At 27.1% G+C, this 20,877-nt stretch overlaps 1 protein-coding gene and 1 long non-coding RNA gene across 2 annotated transcripts in view; one reads left to right on the top strand and one right to left on the bottom strand.

Annotated features, from left to right (window-relative positions):
- The window catches only part of LOC126306435 (uncharacterized), a 212,163-nt gene that overhangs the window by 8,723 nt on the left and 182,563 nt on the right, over nt 1–20,877 (bottom strand). The gene's annotated exons all lie outside the window — the stretch shown is intronic.
- The window catches only part of LOC126306420 (NADH-ubiquinone oxidoreductase chain 5-like), a 211,580-nt gene continuing 196,548 nt past the window's right edge, over nt 5,846–20,877 (top strand). Inside the window, exon 1 of the mRNA XM_049992055.1 lies at nt 5,846–6,110. Within this exon, the coding sequence (XP_049848012.1) occupies nt 5,939–6,110 (172 nt within the window). The 5' untranslated portion in view covers nt 5,846–5,938. The remainder of the gene's footprint in view (nt 6,111–20,877) is intronic.

Genomic DNA, 20,877 nt, shown 5'->3' on the forward strand with positions numbered 1-20,877 from the left:
AAACCAGCTATCTTTAAGATTACGTTTTAGTTCATTATTTTTTATTTTGATTTTATAAATATTTTAGGTTTTTTATTAAGATTATTAATTTAATTTTAAAATTTTAGTAATAATGATAAAATTAGTATATTTATTTGTATGAAATTTTTACCTTGTGAACTTATTATAAGGAACTAGGCAAAATTGATTTCCGCCTGTTTATCAAAAACATGTCCTCTTGTTTATATTTTGAGGTCTGGCCTGCTCACTGAGCGTATTTTTAAAGAGCCGCGGTATTTTGACCGTGCAAAGGTAGCATAATCATTAGTCTCTTAATTAGTGGCTGGAATGAATGGCTTGACGAGAAATCAACTGTCTCTTAATAAATTTTTGAATTTAACTTTTGAGTCAAAAGGCTTAAATTCTTCTTTAGGACGAGAAGACCCTATAGAGCTTGACATTTTACTTTTATATAGTTTTTTGTTTGTCTTTCTATATTTAATGATGATGTTTTGTTGGGGTGACATGAAGAATAGATAAACTCTTCATTATTATATCATTTATTTATGTTTGTTATTTTGATCCATAATTTATGATCATCAGATTAAGTTACCTTAGGGATAACAGCGTAATTGTTTTTGAGAGCTCATATCGACAAAGCAGATTGCGACCTCGATGTTGGATTAAGAAAAATTTTGGGTGCAGGAGCCCAATGATTAGGTCTGTTCGACCTTTAAATTCTTACATGATCTGAGTTCAGACCGGCGTGAGCCAGGTCGGTTTCTATCCTAAGATTGTTAATCCATATTAGTACGAAAGGACCATATGGTTAAAATATTTTTTGTTATATTGATTAATATTAATTTATTTACTATTTTGACAGATTAATGTGTTGAATTTAGAATTCATTTATGTAGATTTTTTCTACAAATAGTATTGATACTTTATGATTTATTTATATTTATTTTGAATTTTCTTTTATTGGTTATTTGTGTTTTAATTAGTGTTGCCTTTTTAACTTTATTAGAGCGTAAGGTTTTAGGTTATATTCAGATTCGAAAGGGTCCAAATAAGGTAGGTTTCGTTGGAATTCCTCAGCCATTTAGAGATGCTATTAAGTTAATTTGTAAGGAGCAGCCAATTCCTATTATATCTAATTACCTACTTTATTATTTTCCCCTGCTTTTAATTTAATGATTTCTTTAGCCGTTTGAGTAATTTTTCCTTATTTAACTTATATGTGTTCTTTTTCTTATGGATTTTTATTTTTTTTATGTTGTACTAGATTAGGTGTTTATACTGTTATAATTGCTGGTTGATCTTCTAATTCAAATTATTCATTATTAGGTTCTCTTCGTTCTGTTGCTCAAACAATTTCTTATGAAGTTAGTTTAGCTTTAATTTTATTGTCTTTAATTATTTTAATTGGTAGTTTTAATATGTTTGATTTTATAAACTATCAGCTTTATTGTTGATTTATTATTATTTCTTTTCCTTTAGCTTTAGCTTGTTTTGCTTCTTGCTTAGCTGAAACTAATCGTACTCCTTTTGATTTTGCTGAAGGGGAATCTGATTTAGTTTCAGGATTTAATATTGAGTATGGTGCGGGTGGTTTTACTTTAATTTTTTTAGCTGAATATACTAGAATTGTCTTCATAAGAATGTTATTGGCTTTAATTTTTTTGGGCGGTGATTTTTATTCTTTTATATTTTTTATTAAGCTTGCTATTATATCTTTTGGTTTTATTTGGGTTCGTGGAACATTACCACGGTTCCGTTATGATAAATTAATGTACTTAGCTTGAAAAAGTTTTTTACCTTTATCTTTGAATTTTTTATTTTCTTTGTTGGTTTAAAGATTTTATTTATCTCATTTGTTTAGTGAAATTTTTTGAGAAAAGTTAATAGAAGAGTTAAACTTCAAATTTTATGTTTTCAAAACATATGCTTTTCCTAAGTTAATTAACTTTATTCCTTAATATATCTCATGCGTTTGCGACTAGGACATTAATTAAGAAATATGTGAAGTAAATAATTGTTAAGATTTGACCTGTTATAATATAAGGTTCTTCAACAGGTCGTTTACCAATTCATGTTAGTAAGCATACAACAACTACTATAATTCAGAATAAAATTTGATTAATAGGGTAAAATTGAATGCCTCGGAATGGTGTTTTATTATAAAATGGTAAAATTATTAAGATTCTAATTGATAAAAATAATGCAATAACACCTCCTAACTTATTAGGGATAGATCGTAGAATTGCATATGCAAATAGGAAATATCATTCTGGTTGAATGTGAACTGGTGTTACTAATGGGTTGGCAGGTACAAAGTTATCTGGATCTCCTAATAGGTAAGGATTAATTAAACATAGTATAATTAATAATGATGTTATTATTACAAATGTAATAGAATCCTTAAAGGTAAAGTATGGATGGAATGGAATTTTTTCAATATCTCCATTTAGTCCAAGAGGATTATTAGATCCTGTTTGGTGAAGAAAAAATAAATGAATTGCTGCTATAGCAGCAATAATAAATGGTAATACAAAATGGAATGTGAAGAATCGATTTAATGTTGCATTATCAACAGCGAATCCTCCTCATACTCATTGGACTAAATCTGTTCCTAAGTATGGGATTGCTGATAATAAATTAGTAATTACTGTTGCACCTCAAAAAGATATTTGGCCTCAGGGTAAGACATATCCTATAAATGCAGTTGCTATAACTAAAAATAAAATCACTGTACCAATTATTCAGGTATGTATATATATATAAGATCCATAGTAAATTCCCCGTCCTACATGTAAGTAAATACAAATAAAAAATATAGATGCTCCATTTGCGTGTAAGGTTCGGATAATTCAACCATTATTTACGTCTCGGCAGATGTGTACTACACTACTGAATGCTATTTCAATATTTGATGTATAATGTATAGCTAAAAATAGTCCAGTTACGATTTGAATTACCAAACATAACCCTAATAGGGATCCAAAATTTCATCAAAATGAAATATTTGTTGGGGCAGGTAAGTCAATTAAAGAGTTATTAATAATTTTAATTAAAGGATGTCTTAATCGTAAGGGTTTATTCATTAGTAATTATCTTATTTTACGAATAGGTCCCTGATTAATATTGGTGATTTTAACAACTGCTAGTAGTGCTAAAAATAAATAAATTATTATTATTATTGTAATAATGAATGTTGGTCTATTATATAATTTTTCTAAAGATATTGTTATTTCTTGATAATTGATTGAATTATCAATATTTATAGTTTCGGTGTTTTTGAAAAAGTCTATAAATATAGATATATCTAGAATAATTAATATTAATATGATAAATACTCACATTATTAATGTAATAATTATAGTGATTGATTTAGGCTGAAATATTTCGTTTGATGCAATTCTTGTAATGTAAATAAATAATACTAGTATACCACCAAGAAATGTTAAAAATAAAATATATGATAATCAATATCTTTCTATTATTGTTCCTGTTATTAATCCAACTAGGAAGGTTTGAAGGATAATAAAAAGCATTATTGATATTGGGTGTCTTAATTTAATAAAATTAATATTTATTACATTTGATAATGATATAAATATTATTTTGATCATTTCAGGGGTTAGTTTATTTAAAATACCGGTTTTGGGGACCGATGATGGAAGCTTTTCCACCTCTGAAGTTTTAAAAGTGGGGGCTGGACTTATTTCCGGTTTACAAGACCGGCGTTTTTTTTAAACTATTAAAACTAATGTTTATATTCTCTATTTTTACTTCTTTATTGATTTATTTTGCTGGTGTTTATGTTTTTTCTTCTAAACGTAAACATTTATTAATGGTTCATTTGAGATTAGAATATATTGTTCTTTCTTTATTTATGTTAGTTATTGCTGATTTGAATATAATTAGATATTATTTTGGTATTGATTATTTTTCTTTTAGTTTAATTTTACTTAGTTTTTGGATTTGTCCTTTAATAATCACTGCTAGAGGTTCAGTTTATTTAAGTTCATATCATTCTAATTTTTTTGTTTTTATGGTTTTGATTTTAATAATTATGCTTTATTGTTCATTTGCTAGATTAAATCTTCTTTCTTTTTATATTTTTTTTGAGGCTAGATTAGTTCCTACTTTACTTTTAATTTTGGGTTGGGGTTATCAACCTGAGCGTTTGCAGGCTGGTGTTTATTTAATTTTTTATACTTTGGTTGCTAGATTAACTTTATTATTAGTTTTATTTAAGGTTTATGATTTTTCTAATACTTTATATTTTCCTTTATTGGTTGATTTTGGTTCTTATTATTTTATATTTTATGTATTTATAATTTTGCTTTTTTAGTTAAGATACCTATGTTTTTGGTTCATTTATGACTTCCTAAGGCTCATGTAGAGGCCCCTATTTCAGGTAGAATAATTCTTGCTGGTGTTTTATTGAAGTTAGGTGGTTATGGTATTTTTCGTGTTATAAAGGTTATTTCTTATTTGGGTTTAAAGTTTAATTATTTTTGATTGTCTTTAGGTTTATCTGGGGGTGTTATTGTAAGATTTATTTGTTTTCGTCAGGTTGATTTAAAGTCTTTAATTGCATATTCTTCTGATGCTCATATAAGAATGGTTATTGGTGGATTGATGACTATGAATTGATGAGGTTGTGTAGGTTCTCTTTCTCTAATGGTTGGTCATGGTTTATGTTCTTCTGGTTTCTTTTGTTTATCTAATATTATTTGTGAACGTTTAGGTAGACGAAGATTATTAATTAACAAGGGTATAATTAATTTGATGCCAAGAATGGCTTTATGATGATTTCTTTTAAGATCATCAAATATGGCTGCTCCTCCTTCTTTAAATTTGGTAGGTGAAATTAGATTATTAAATAGAATTATATCTTGATCTTCTTTTAGATTCTTTGCTTTGATTTTTTTATCTTTTTTTAGAGCTGTTTATACTTTGTATATATATTCTTATTCTCAGCATGGGAATTATTATTCTGGTGTTTATACTTGTTCTCTTGGTTATTTTCGTGAATATCATCTTTTACTTTTACATAGTTTGCCTTTAAATATTCTCTGTTTAAAGGGTGAATATTTCTTTGTTTAGTTTGCTTAAGTATTTTAATTAAAAATATTGTTTTGTGGAATCAATGATATGAAGTTTTTCATCTTAGGCCGTGAATTTATTTTCTATTTGTTCTTTGAGTTTTTTTTCTTTGTTTATTTCGAGAACTATAATTTTTATTTTAGGTATTTATTATTTAATAATTGATTATAGAGTTTTTGTTGAGTGAGAGCTTTTCAATTTAAATGGTTCTATAGTTGTTATAACTTTAATTTTGGATTGAATATCTCTTATTTTTATATCTTTTGTTATATATATTTCTTCTTTGGTTATTTATTATAGAGAGGATTATATATCTGGTGAAAAGAATATAAATCGTTTTATTATTATTGTTTTAATATTTATTCTTTCTATAGGTTTTTTAATTATTAGTCCTAATTTAATTTGAATTTTATTAGGTTGAGATGGTTTAAGTTTAGTTTCTTATTGTTTAGTTATTTATTATCAAAATGTAAAATCTTATAGTGCTGGTATATTAACTGCACTTTCTAATCGTATTGGTGATGTTGCTATTTTAATTTCTATTGCATGAATGTTAAATTTTGGTGGTTGAAATTATATTTATTATTATGATTTTATTTCTAATTCTTTTGAAATAAAGCTCATTACTATATTAATTGTTTTAGCAGCTATAACTAAGAGAGCTCTGATTCCTTTCTCTTCATGACTTCCTGCTGCTATAGCAGCTCCTACTCCTGTTTCTGCTTTAGTTCATTCTTCTACTTTTGTTACTGCTGGTTTTTATTTATTAATTCGTTTTAGACCAATATTGGATACTTATAATTGTGGTTGATTTTTACTTTTAATTGGTTGTATAACTATATTTATGGCTGGATTGGGCGCTAATTTTGAGTTTGATTTAAAGAAGATTATTGCTCTTTCTACTTTAAGACAACTTGGTTTAATAATAAGAATTTTGGCTATAGGTTATCCAAAGCTTGCATTTTTTCATTTATTGGCTCATGCTTTATTTAAGGCATTATTATTTATATGTGCAGGTTCAATAATTCATAATTTGAAGGATTCTCAGAATATTCGTTTTATAGGATCAATTGTTAATTTCATACCTTTAACTTCAGTTTGTTTTAATGTTTCTAGTTTATCTTTGTGTGGAATACCATTTTTAGCGGGATTTTATTCAAAGGATTTAATTCTTGAGATGGTTTGTTTAAGATGAATTAATTGTTTAATTTTTTTTCTTTATTTTTTTTCTACTGGTTTAACTGCTTCTTATTCTTTTCGTTTGTTTTATTATTCAATATCTGGTGATAATAATTTTTATTCTAGATTTTCTTTTGATGATAAGGGTTATTATATTTCATTTGGAATAATTGGTCTATTGTTTGTTGCTGTTTTTGGTGGTAGTCTTTTATCTTGATTAATTTTTCCTATTCCTCATGTGATTGCTTTACCTTATTATTTAAAGTTTTTAACTATTACAGTTGTTATTTTAGGTGCTTATTTAGGTTATCTCTTTTCTAATTTTGATTTTTCTCATAATTTATTTTCTTTAAGTATATTTTCTTTTGTTAGATTTGCTGGTTCTATATGATTTATACCTTTTCTTTCAACTAAGTTTATTAGATATATTCCTTTAAAAATAGGTTATTATTCATCTAAGTCATTTGATTATGGTTGAGGTGAATTACTTGGTGGTCAAGGTTTATATAGATTATTTATTTATTTAATTGGTTATATTCAAGGTTGATATGATTCTAATTTCAAGATTTATCTTTTAACTTTTATTTTTTGAATATTTATTTTGGTAATATTGTTTTTCGTTTACTTAAATAGCTTATAATTAGAGCGTGACACTGAAGATGTTAAGGAAGTATTTTTACTTTTAAGTATTTATAAATATAGATATATTATTTTTACAGTGAAAATGTAATGTTTTATTTAAACTATATAAATTTTAGAAATGTTAACGGAGTTTAACCGCTAATATAAAAAGTTAGCAGCTTTCATATTGGCTTTACATTTCCTTAATTGGAACTATTATAGTTCAATTATATTATTAACAGTAATACGCCTCTTTTTGGCTTCAATTAATAAGAATAAGGGTAGTACATACCAATCTTCCAGGTCGAAACTGACTGCAATATTTCGCTTCTTATTCTATTTAAGGTTGATTGATAATATCAATACTTTTTGAATGCAACCCAAATGTTATATTTAACTACAACCCTTTATTCTGCTCATTGTAATGCTCCTTGGTTTCATTCATGGTATAGTCCTCCTAATAGAACTAGAATAAAAAATATTGTTGATACTGTTCAGATTATAATGTCTGAAGTTTTAAAAATAATTACAATTGGTAGAATTAGTGCAATTTCTACATCAAAAATTAAAAAGATTACTGCGATTAGGAAGAATCGTATTGAGAATGGTATTCGTGCTGATCTTTTTGGATCAAACCCACATTCAAATGGTGATCTTTTTTCTCGATCATTAATTAATTTTTTTGATAGTGTTGTTGCCAGGATTATAACAATTATTGGAATAATAAATCTAATGAAAACTCTTGTTGATAGAATTAGAATTGTTTTTCTTGATTTATATCAAGCTTTCTGATTGGAAGTCAAATGTACTATTTATACTAGAAAAACAATTATCTACCTCATCAATAAATAGAGATATATAAGAATAATCATACTACGTCTACGAAGTGTCAGTATCATGCTGCTGCTTCAAATCCAAAGTGATGTCTTGGTGAAAATTGATTTATTGAGTGTCGAAGTAGACATGTTGATAAAAAGATTGTTCCAATAATTACGTGTAAACCATGGAATCCTGTTGCAACAAAGAATGTTGATCCATAAACTGCATCTGCAATGGTAAAAGGTGCTTCTCAATATTCATATGCTTGAAGTATTGTAAAGTATAGTCCTAATAACACTGTGAAGAATAATCCTTGTAGTGCTTGAGTATGATTAGATTCCATTAAACTATGATGTGCTCATGTTACTGTTACTCCTGATGCTAAAAGAATAGCTGTATTAAGTAATGGAATTTGTATAGGGTTAAAGGGTTGAATTCCTATTGGAGGTCATAGTATTCCTAGTTCAATTGTTGGTGCTAATCTTCTTCTAAAGAATGCTCAAAAAAAAGAAACGAAAAATAATACCTCTGATGCAATAAATAAAATTATTCCTCATCGTAATCCAATTGATACAAATCCTGTATGTAATCCTTGATATGTTCCTTCTCGTACTACATCTCGTCATCATTGAATTATAGTTAGTAGGGTAATTCCAAATCCAATTATGAATAAGTTAATATTAAATAGGTGGAATCATTTTGCTAGTCCTGATACTAGGACTATTGCTCCAATTGCTCCTGTTAATGGTCAAGGTCTATAGTCTACTAAGTGGAATGGGTGGTTTGAGTGAGTTGTTAACATAGGTTTAATATACTTCTCTAGAATATAGAGTTCTTAGAATTGAGAAAACATAGGCTTGAATTATTGCTACTGCTGATTCTAGAATTAATAGAAGTATTTGTCCAATAATTAGTAATGAGATTAAGTTTATTGCTATAGATGGTCCTGTGTCTCCTAATAAGGTTAATAATAAGTGTCCTGCAATTATATTTGCTGCCAACCGTACTGCTAATGTACCTGGTCGAATAACATTACTAATTGTTTCAATTAGTACTATAAATGATATTAATGCAGGCGGTGTACCTTGTGGTACAAGGTGTGTAAATATATGATTAGTATGGTTAATTCATCCAAATAATATAAATCTTAGCCATATAGGTAGGGCAATTGCAAATGTTAATGCTAAATGTCTTGTTCTAGTAAAAATATAAGGGAATAATCCTATGAAATTGTTAAATAATATTATAATAAAAATTGAGATGAAAATGAATGTTGTTCCATTAAATGATTTTGGTCCAAGAAGTGTTTTAAATTCATTATGTAAGGTTAAATTTAGTTTATTTCAGATAATGTTAATTCGTGATGGTGTAAGTCAAAATAGTGATGGGATTAATAATAGTCCTAGAAATGTTCTAGTTCAATTTAATGATAAATTAAAGATGTTAGTTGATGGGTCAAATGTTGAGAATAGATTTGTTATCATTTTCAATTTAAGTTTTTTATTTCAATTGTTCCTTTTTCTGCTCTTTTAATAAGGTTAGGTTTAAATGAGAAGAAGTTTATTTGATTAAACAAGATTAATGTAGCTGAAAATATAATGAATAGTGAGAATCATATAAGAGGGGATATTTGAGGGATTTGGATATAATTTCCCCATCAGAAGTAGTCGTTAATTTACTATTATTTGGTTTAAGAGACCATTACTTACTTTCAGTCATCTGATGAATTTCAAGGTGTACTAATTTTTTTTAGTTACTTTAGATTGACACTCTAATGTTATTTATTTTAACTAACTCCTTAAATTATCTTAGATAATCACTTAATAAATAAATTTACTGAAGTTCTTTCAATTACAATTGGTATAAATCTGTGGTTTGCTCCACAGATTTCTGAGCATTGTCCAAAGAATAATCCAGGTCGATTTATTGTGAATGTTCCTTGATTTAACCGACCTGGCGTTGCATCAATTTTAACCCCTAATGCAGGAACTGCTCATGAGTGTAGAACATCTGATGCTCTTGTTAATACTCGTACTTCTGTATTTATTGGTAGGATTGTTCGGTTATCTACATCTAGTAGTCGGAATCCATCATTTTCTAGGTCTTGTTCTGGTGTTATATAAGTGTCAAATTCTACGTCTATGAAGTCTGAATATTCATATCTTCAATATCATTGTCGTCCAATGGTTTTAATTGTAATTATTGCATCTACTGAATCATCAAGTAAATATAATAGTCGTAATGATGGAAGGGCAATAAAAATTAATGTAATTGCTGGTAAAGCTGTTCAGATTGTTTCAATTAAATGTCCATGAAGTATATTACGGTTAGTATAGGCAATAAATAATATATAACTTAGGGCATAACCTACAATTACTGTAATTAATAATAATACGACCATAGTATGATCATGAAAGAATGATAATTGCTCCATTAATGGTGAAGCTCCATCTTGAAGAGATAAATTTGATCATGTTGCCATTAATAAATATTTTCTAATAAAAGGTCAAACCTTTATTTGTAGAGCTTAAATCTACTGCACTAATCTGCCATATTAGAATCTAGAGATTAATGGTAATTCTGAGTAACTATGTTCTGCAGGAGGGTTATTTTGTAGTCATTCTGTTGATCTTCTTATGTTAGCTCTAAATATAATTGCTCGGTTTGTAATCATTCTTTCTCATATAATTACAATGAATATAATGATTCCTACAATAGAAATTGTAGACCCAATTCTTGATACTACGTTTCATGATGTATATGCGTCTGGGTAGTCAGAGTATCGTCGAGGTATTCCTGCTAATCCTAGGAAGTGTTGAGGAAAGAATGTTAAATTTACTCCAATGAATATAATTGTAAATTGGATTTTTAATCATGTATTATTTATAGTTAATCCTGTAAATAGTGGATATCATTGAATGACACCTCCTATAATTGCAAATACTGCTCCTATAGATAATACATAATGAAAGTGGGCAACTACATAATATGTATCATGTAATACAATATCAAGTGATGAATTTGCTAATACTAATCCTGTTAATCCACCAATTGTAAATAGGAAAATAAATCCTAGAGCTCATAATAATGGTGGATTGAACTTGAATTTAGTTCCATATAATGTAGCTAATCATCTAAATACCTTAATTCCTGTAGGTAAAGCAATAATTGTTGTTGCTGATGTAAAATATGCTCGTGTGTCAACATCCAGTCCTACTGTAAATATATGATGTGCTCATACAATAAATCCTATTAGTCCAATTGATAGTATAGCATAAATTATACCTAATGTTCCAAATGATTCAATTTTTCCTCTTTCTTGACATACAATATGTGAAATAATTCCGAACCCCGGTAGAATTAAAATATAAACTTCTGGGTGTCCAAAGAATCAAAATAGATGTTGATATAGAATTGGGTCACCCCCTCCTGCAGGGTCAAAGAATGATGTATTTAAATTTCGATCTGTTAATAATATAGTAATAGCTCCTGCTAAAACTGGAAGTGAAAGAAGGAGAAGTAATGCTGTAATAGCTACAGATCATACAAATAAAGGTGTTTGATCTAAAGTTATACTTTCTGATCGTATATTAATTGCTGTTGTAATGAAATTCACTGCACCAAGAATAGATGATACACCTGCTAAGTGCAGTGAAAAAATAGCTAGATCTACAGATGCACCCCCGTGTGCAATAGCTCCTGCTAGAGGAGGGTAAACTGTTCATCCTGTACCAGCACCATTATCTACTATAGAAGATGTAAGAAGAAGGGTTAGTGAAGGTGGTAGTAATCAAAAACTTATATTATTTATTCGTGGAATTGCTATATCTGGTGCACCAATTATTAGTGGAACAAGTCAATTACCAAATCCACCAATTATAATAGGTATTACTATAAAGAAAATTATTACGAATGCGTGAGCTGTAATAATAACATTATAAATCTGGTCATCCCCAATTAGAGATCCGGGTTGGCCAAGTTCAGCACGAATAAGTATTCTTATTGATGTTCCTACTATTCCTGCTCATGCTCCAAATATGAAGTATAAAGTACCAATGTCCTTATGGTTTGTTGAGAATAATCATTTTTGCAGTAAGATGGCTGAATTTTAGGTGGTAGACTGTAAATCTACTTATGAGATGTTTTCTCTCTTATCATATTTAGGTCTTATATTCAATTATGATTCTAGACTGCAATTCTAGAGGTGTAAAATTTTATTAAGGCCTAAAAGATTATTCTTTTAATTATAGCTTTGAAGGTTATTAGTTTGATTAACTTAAGTCCTTAGTATAATGAAATTAAGGTTGATGTTGAAATCAATCCTATTGTTGAAATTATTACTGTTATAGGAAGAATGATTCTTGATTTTTGGGACTTTATCTTTATAGATCACGAATTTTCTGTGTATGATATAATTTAGCTGAGAATCTAATATGTATATAGTAGTAGAGTGTAATTGTAGTTAATACAACTATAATAGTTATAATAGTTGTTATATTGTTTTCTATTAATGATTGTATTACAATTCATTTTGGTAAGAATCCAAGGAATGGTGGTAGTCCACCTAAAGATAATAAAGATAAGAATATTATGAATTTAATTTCGGTTTTTATATTTCTGGCTGAATAAATTTGATTTATGAAAAATAAATTTATTTGCTTAAATAATAAAACTATAATTAATCTTAATAGTGAGTAAATAATGAAGTATAGTTCTCAGATGTTTTCTCTGACTGTTAATGATCTAATTATTCAACCTAGATGTCTGATTGATGAATATGCTAAAAGTTGTCGTAAGGATGTTTGATTTAAACCTCCTATTGCCCCAATAATAATTCTTAAGATAATAATTGTTCAAATAAAAGTTCTTAATTGAATACAATAAGATAAGACCATTATTGGGGCGATTTTTTGTCATGTTATTAATGTTAAACAATTATTTCATCTTGATGCTCCTATAACTTCTGGAAATCAGAAATGGAAAGGTGCAGCTCCAATCTTTAATAATAGTCTAGATCTAATTATTATTGATGGGATAAATTCTGTTTCCCATCCCATGGGATATTTTATTTGAATCTGCAAAATTGAAAATAATAATATTGTCGATGCTATTGCTTGGACAATAAAATATTTAATTAATGATTCATTTATTATTATATTTTTATTTCTTGTTAGGAGCGGAATAAATGAAAGTAAGTTGATCTCAAGTCCTATTCAAACCCCAAATCAGGAATTTGATGAAATGGACAGGATCGTTCCTATCATTAATGTTGATAGGAAGAGAAGTTTTGTAGAGTTGTTGGTCATTAAAAAGGAGAGGATTGATACCTCTATAAATGGGGTATGAACCCATTAGCTTGTTTAGCTTACCTTTTTACATTAAGGTGTATGATACACGTTAGTTTTTGATACTAAAGGAGGTAGTTTAATTCTATCTTATGTAGTTTTAATGAAGGTAATTTTATTTACTTTATTTACCCTATCAAGGTAACCCTTTAATCAGGCACTTCATTTATTTAATATATAAATCGAAAGTTTTTTTTTGAAATTCTTTTATGTATTATTTTGTTTAATTAGGATTAATTTATCCTGCTCATTTTATTTTTTATATGTATATATATAATAAATAATTTATATTAATATATTACATTTAATTGAAATTAAAGTATTATAAGTTCATCTTACCATTATCAATTGATTATTTTCATGCAATTATTTACCTAGGATTATAGCTACTTATGTTTTTAGCTTAAAATAGGTTATTATAATATAATATATATAATAATAGGTAATTTAATATTTAATATTATTATAATTGGATATAATAAATAAAATTATTAATTTAAATATAAAATATTATAATTAATATAATTATTTATATCCAATAGGAATTCAACCCTTTAACCCTATACAAATTCCATTACTTAATACAGCTATTCTTTTAGCATCAGGAGTAACAGTAACATGAGCACATCATAGTTTAATGGAATCTAATCATACTCAAGCACTACAAGGATTATTCTTCACAGTGTTATTAGGACTATACTTTACAATACTTCAAGCATATGAATATTGAGAAGCACCTTTTACCATTGCAGATGCAGTTTATGGATCAACATTCTTTGTTGCAACAGGATTCCATGGTTTACACGTAATTATTGGAACAATCTTTTTATCAACATGTCTACTTCGACACTCAATAAATCAATTTTCGCCAAGACATCACTTTGGATTTGAAGCAGCAGCATGATACTGACACTTCGTAGACGTAGTATGATTATTCTTATATATCTCTATTTATTGATGAGGTAGATAATTGTTTTTCTAGTATAAATAGTACATTTGACTTCCAATCAGAAAGCTTGATATAAATCAAGAAAAACAATTCTAATTCTATCAACAAGAGTTTTCATTAGATTTATTATTCCAATAATTGTTATACTCCTGGCAACAACACTATCAAAAAAATTAATTAATGATCGAGAAAAAAGATCACCATTTGAATGTGGGTTTGATCCAAAAAGATCAGCACGAATACCATTCTCAATACGATTCTTCCTAATCGCAGTAATCTTTTTAATTTTTGATGTAGAAATTGCACTAATTCTACCAATTGTAATTATTTTTAAAACTTCAGACATTATAATCTGAACAGTATCAACAATATTTTTTATTCTAGTTCTATTAGGAGGACTATACCATGAATGAAACCAAGGAGCATTACAATGAGCAGAATAAAGGGTTGTAGTTAAATATAACATTTGGGTTGCATTCAAAAAGTATTGATATTATCAATCAACCTTAAATAGAATAAGAAGCGAAATATTGCAGTCAGTTTCGACCTGGAAGATTGGTATGTACTACCCTTATTCTTATTAATTGAAGCCAAAAAGAGGCATATTACTGTTAATAATATAATTGAACTATAATAGTTCCAATTAAGGAAATGTAAAGCCAATATGAAAGCTGCTAACTTTTTATATTAGCGGTTAAACTCCGTTAACATTTCTAAAATTTATATAGTTTAAATAAAACATTACATTTTCACTGTAAAAATAATATATCTATATTTATAAATACTTAAAAGTAAAAATACTTCCTTAACATCTTCAGTGTCACGCTCTAATTATAAGCTATTTAAGTAAACGAAAAACAATATTACCAAAATAAATATTCAAAAAATAAAAGTTAAAAGATAAATCTTGAAATTAGAATCATATCAACCTTGAATATAACCAATTAAATAAATAAATAATCTATATAAACCTTGACCACCAAGTAATTCACCTCAACCATAATCAAATGACTTAGATGAATAATAACCTATTTTTAAAGGAATATATCTAATAAACTTAGTTGAAAGAAAAGGTATAAATCATATAGAAACAGCAAATCTAACAAAAGAAAGTATATTTAAAGAAAATAAATTATGAGAAAAATCAAAATTAGAAATAAGATAACCTAAATAAGCACCTAAAATAACAACTGTAATAGTTAAAAACTTTAAATAATAAGGTAAAGCAATCACATGAGGAATAGGAAAAATTAATCAAGATAAAAGACTACCACCAAAAACAGCAACAAACAATAGACCAATTATTCCAAATGAAATATAATAACCCTTATCATCAAAAGAAAATCTAGAATAAAAATTATTATCACCAGATATTGAATAATAAAACAAACGAAAAGAATAAGAAGCAGTTAAACCAGTAGAAAAAAAAATAAAGAAAAAAAATTAAACAATTAATTCATCTTAAACAAACCATCTCAAGAATTAAATCCTTTGAATAAAATCCCGCTAAAAAAGGTATTCCACACAAAGATAAACTAGAAACATTGAAACAAGCTGAAGTTAAAGGTATGAAATTAACAATTGATCCTATAAAACGAATATCCTGAGAATCCTTCAAACTATGAATTATTGAACCTGCACATATAAATAATAATGCCTTAAATAAAGCATGAGCCAATAAATGAAAAAATGCAAGCTTTGGATAACCTATAGCCAAAATTCTTATTATTAAACCAAGTTGTCTTAAAGTAGAAAGAGCAATAATCTTCTTTAAATCAAACTCAAAATTAGCGCCCAATCCAGCCATAAATATAGTTATACAACCAATTAAAAGTAAAAATCAACCACAATTATAAGGATCCAATATTGGTCTAAAACGAATTAATAAATAAACACCAGCAGTTACAAGAGTAGAAGAATGAACTAAAGCAGAAACAGGAGTAGGAGCTGCTATAGCAGCAGGAAGTCATGAAGAGAAAGGAATCTGAGCACTCTTAGTTATAGCTGCTAAAACAATTAATATAGTAATGAGCTTTATTTCAAAAGAATTGGAAATAAAATCATAAAAATAAATATAATTTCAACCACCAAAATTTAACATGCATGCAATAGAAATTAAAATAGCAACATCACCAATACGATTAGAAAGTGCAGTTAATATACCAGCACTGTAAGATTTTACATTTTGATAATAAATAACTAAACAATAAGAAACTAAACCTAAACCATCTCAACCTAATAAAATTCTAATTAAATTAGGACTAATAATTAAAAAACCTATAGAAAGAATAAATATTAAAACAATAATAATAAAACGATTTATATTCTTTTCACCAGATATATAATCCTCTCTATAATAAATAACCAAAGAAGAAATATATATAACAAAAGATATAAAAATAAGAGATATTCAATCCAAAATTAAAGTTATAACAACTATAGAACCATTTAAATTGAAAAGCTCTCACTCAACAAAAACTCTATAATCAATTATTAAATAATAAATACCTAAAATAAAAATTATAGTTCTCGAAATAAACAAAGAAAAAGAACTCAAAGAACAAATAGAAAATAAATTCACGGCCTAAGATGAAAAACTTCATATCATTGATTCCACAAAACAATATTTTTAATTAAAATACTTAAGCAAACTAAACAAAGAAATATTCACCCTTTAAACAGAGAATATTTAAAGGCAATCAATGTAAAAGTAAAAGATGATATTCACGAAAATAACCAAGAGAACAAGTATAAACACCAGAATAATAATTCCCATGCTGAGAATAAGAATATATATACAAAGTATAAACAGCTCTAAAAAAAGATAAAAAAATCAAAGCAAAGAATCTAAAAAAAGATCAAGATATAATTCTATTTAATAATCTAATTTCACCTACCAAATTTAAAGAAGGAGGAGCAGCCATATTTGATGATCTTAAAAGAAATCATCATAAAGCCATTCTTGGCATCAAATTAATTATACCCTTGTTAATTAATAATCTTCGTCTACCTAAACGTTCATAAATAATATTAGATAAACAAAATAAACCAGAAGAACATAAACCATGACCAACCATTAGAGAAAGAGAACCTACACAACCTCATCAATTCATAGTCATCAATCCACCAATAACCATTCTTATATGAGCAACAGAAGAATATGCAATTAAAGACTTTAAATCAACCTGACGAAAACAAATAAATCTTACAAAAACACCCCCAGATAAACCTAAAGACAATCAAAAATAATTAAACTTTAAACCCAAATAAGAAATAACCTTTATAACACGAAAAATACCATAACCACCTAACTTTAATAAAACACCAGCAAGAATTATTCTACCTGAAATAGGGGCCTCTACATGAGCCTTAGGAAGTCATAAATGAACCAAAAACATAGGTATCTTAACTAAAAAAGCCAAAATTATAAATACATAAAACATAAAATAATAAGAACCAAAATCAACCAATAAAGGAAAATATAAAGTATTAGAAAAATCATAAACCTTTAATAAAACTAATAATAAAGGTAATCTAGCAACCAAAGTATAAAAAATTAAATAAACACCAGCCTGCAAACGCTCAGGTTGATAACCCCAACCCAAAATTAAAAGTAAAGTAGGAACTAATCTAGCCTCAAAAAAAATATAAAAAGAAAGAAGACTTAATCTAGCAAATGAACAATAAAGCATAATTATTAAAATCAAAACCATAAAAACAAAAAAATTAGAATGATATGAACTTAAATAAACTGAACCTCTAGCAGTGATTATTAAAGAACAAATCCAAAAACTAAGTAAAATTAAACTTAAAGAAAAATAATCAATACCAAAATAATATCTAATTATATTCAAATCAGCATATGAATAAACACAAATTATAAAAACAAAACCCGACAGAAACATTAAAGAATGAACCAACCATCAACAATTATTTAATAAACAAAGAGGGATCAAAAAAATAGTTATAAATAAATACTTTAACATAAAGATAAACCAAAAGAATTAAAAAAATCATTACCATGAGAACGAATTATTGAAACTAAAATAGAAAGACCTAAAGCACCCTCACAAACAGAAAAAACTAAAAAAATAACAGGCAAAAAATAATCATAATCAAACTCAATAAGAAAAACAATAACTAACATAAATAAAGAAAGAACAATATATTCTAATCTCAAAAGAACCATTAATAAATGTTTACGTTTAGAAGAAAAAACATAAACACCAGCAAAATAAATCAATAAAGAAGTAAAAATAGAGAATTTAAACATTAGTTTTAATAGTTTAAAAAAAACGCCGGTCTTGTAAACCGGAAATAACTCCAGCCCCCACTTTTAAAACTTCAGAGGTGGAAAAGCTTCCATCATCGGTCCCCAAAACCGGTATTTTAAATAAACTAACCCCTGAAATGATCAAAATAATAATTATATCATTATCAAATGTAATAAATATTAATTTTATTAAATTAAGACACCCAATATCAATAATGCTTTTTATTATCCTTCAAACCTTCCTAGTTGGATTAATAACAGGAACAATAATAGAAAGATATTAATTATCATATATTTTATTTTTAACATTTCTTGGTGGTATACTAGTATTATTTATTTACATTACAAGAATTGCATCAAACGAAATATTTCAGCCTAAATCAATCACTATAATTATTACATTAATAATGTGAGTATTTATCATATTAATATTAATTATTCTAGATATATCTATATTTATAGACTTTTTCAAAAACACCGAAGCTATAAATATTGATAATTCAATCAATTATCAAGAAATAACAATATCTTTAGAAAAATTATATAATAGACCAACATTCATTATTACAATAACAATAATAATTTATTTATTTTTAGCACTACTAGCAGTTGTTAAAATCACCAATATTAATCAGGGACCTATTCGTAAAATAAGATAATTACTAATGAATAAACCCTTACGATTAAGACATCCTTTAATTAAAATTATTAATAACTCTTTAATTGACTTACCTGCCCCAACAAATATTTCATTTTGATGAAATTTTGGACCCTATTAGGGTTATGTTTGGTAATTCAAATCGTAACTGGACTATTTTTAGCTATACATTATACATCAAATATTGAAATAGCATTCAGTAGTGTAGTACACATCTGCCGAGACGTAAATAATGGTTGAATTATCCGAACCTTACACGCAAATGGAGCATCTATATTTTTTATTTGTATTTACTTACATGTAGGACGGGGAATTTACTATGGATCTTATATATATATACATACCTGAATAATTGGTACAGTGATTTTATTTTTAGTTATAGCAACTGCATTTATAGGATATGTCTTACCCTGAGGCCAAATATCTTTTTGAGGTGCAACAGTAATTACTAATTTATTATCAGCAATCCCATACTTAGGAACAGATTTAGTCCAATGAGTATGAGGAGGATTCGCTGTTGATAATGCAACATTAAGTCGATTCTTCACATTCCATTTTGTATTACCATTTATTATTGCTGCTATAGCAGCAATTCATTTATTTTTTCTTCACCAAACAGAATCTAATAATCCTCTTGGACTAAATGGAGATATTGAAAAAATTCCATTCCATCCATACTTTACCTTTAAGGATTCTATTACATTTGTAATAATAACATCATTATTAATTATACTATGTTTAATTAATCCTTACCTATTAGGAGATCCAGATAACTTTGTACCTGCCAACCCATTAGTAACACCAGTTCACATTCAACCAGAATGATATTTCCTATTTGCATATGCAATTCTACGATCTATCCCTAATAAGTTAGGAGGTGTTATTGCATTATTTTTATCAATTAGAATCTTAATAATTTTACCATTTTATAATAAAACACCATTCCGAGGCATTCAATTTTACCCTATTAATCAAATTTTATTCTGAATTATAGTAGTTGTTGTATGCTTACTAACGTGAATTGGTAAACGACCTGTTGAAGAACCTTATATTATAACAGGTCAAATCTTAACAATTATTTACTTCACATATTTCTTAATTAATGTCCATGTCGCAAACGCATGAGATAAATTAATTAAGGAATAAAGTTAATTAGCTTAGCAAAGCATATGTTTTGAAAACATAAAATTAGAAGTTTAACTCTTCTATTAACTTTTCTCAAAAAATTTCACTAAACAAATGAGATAAATAAAATGTTTAAACCAACAAAGAAAATAAAAAAATTCAAAGATAAAGGTAAAAAACTTTTTCAAGCTAAGTACATTAATTTATCATAACGGAACCGTGGTAATGTTCCACGAACCCAAATAATACCAAAAGATATAATAGCAAGCTTAATAAAAAATATAAAAGAATAAAAATCACCGCCCAAAAAAATTAAAGCCAATAACATTCTTATGAAGACAATTCTAGTATATTCAGCTAAAAAAATTAAAGTAAAACCACCCGCACCATACTCAATATTAAATCCTGAAACTAACTCAGATTCCCCTTCAGCAAAATCAAAAGGAGTACGATTAGTTTCAGCTAAGCAAGAAGCAAAACAAGCTAAAGCTAAAGGAAAAGAAATAATAATAAATCAACAATAAAGCTGATAGTTTATAAAATCAAACATATTAAAACTACCAATTAAAATAATTAAAGACAATAAAATTAAAGCTAAACTAACTTCATAAGAAATTGTTTGAGCAACAGAACGAAGAGAACCTAATAATGAATAATTTGAATTAGAAGATCAACCAGCAATTATAACAGTATAAACACCTAATCAGGTACAACATAAAAAAAATAAAAATCCATAAGAAAAAGAACACATATAAGTTAAATAAGGAAAAATTACTCAAACGGCTAAAGAAATCATTAAATTAAAAACAGGGGA

The sequence above is a fragment of the Schistocerca gregaria genome, unplaced genomic scaffold (assembly GCF_023897955.1).
Source record: "Schistocerca gregaria isolate iqSchGreg1 unplaced genomic scaffold, iqSchGreg1.2 ptg000333l, whole genome shotgun sequence".
NCBI lineage: Eukaryota > Metazoa > Arthropoda > Insecta > Orthoptera > Acrididae > Schistocerca > Schistocerca gregaria.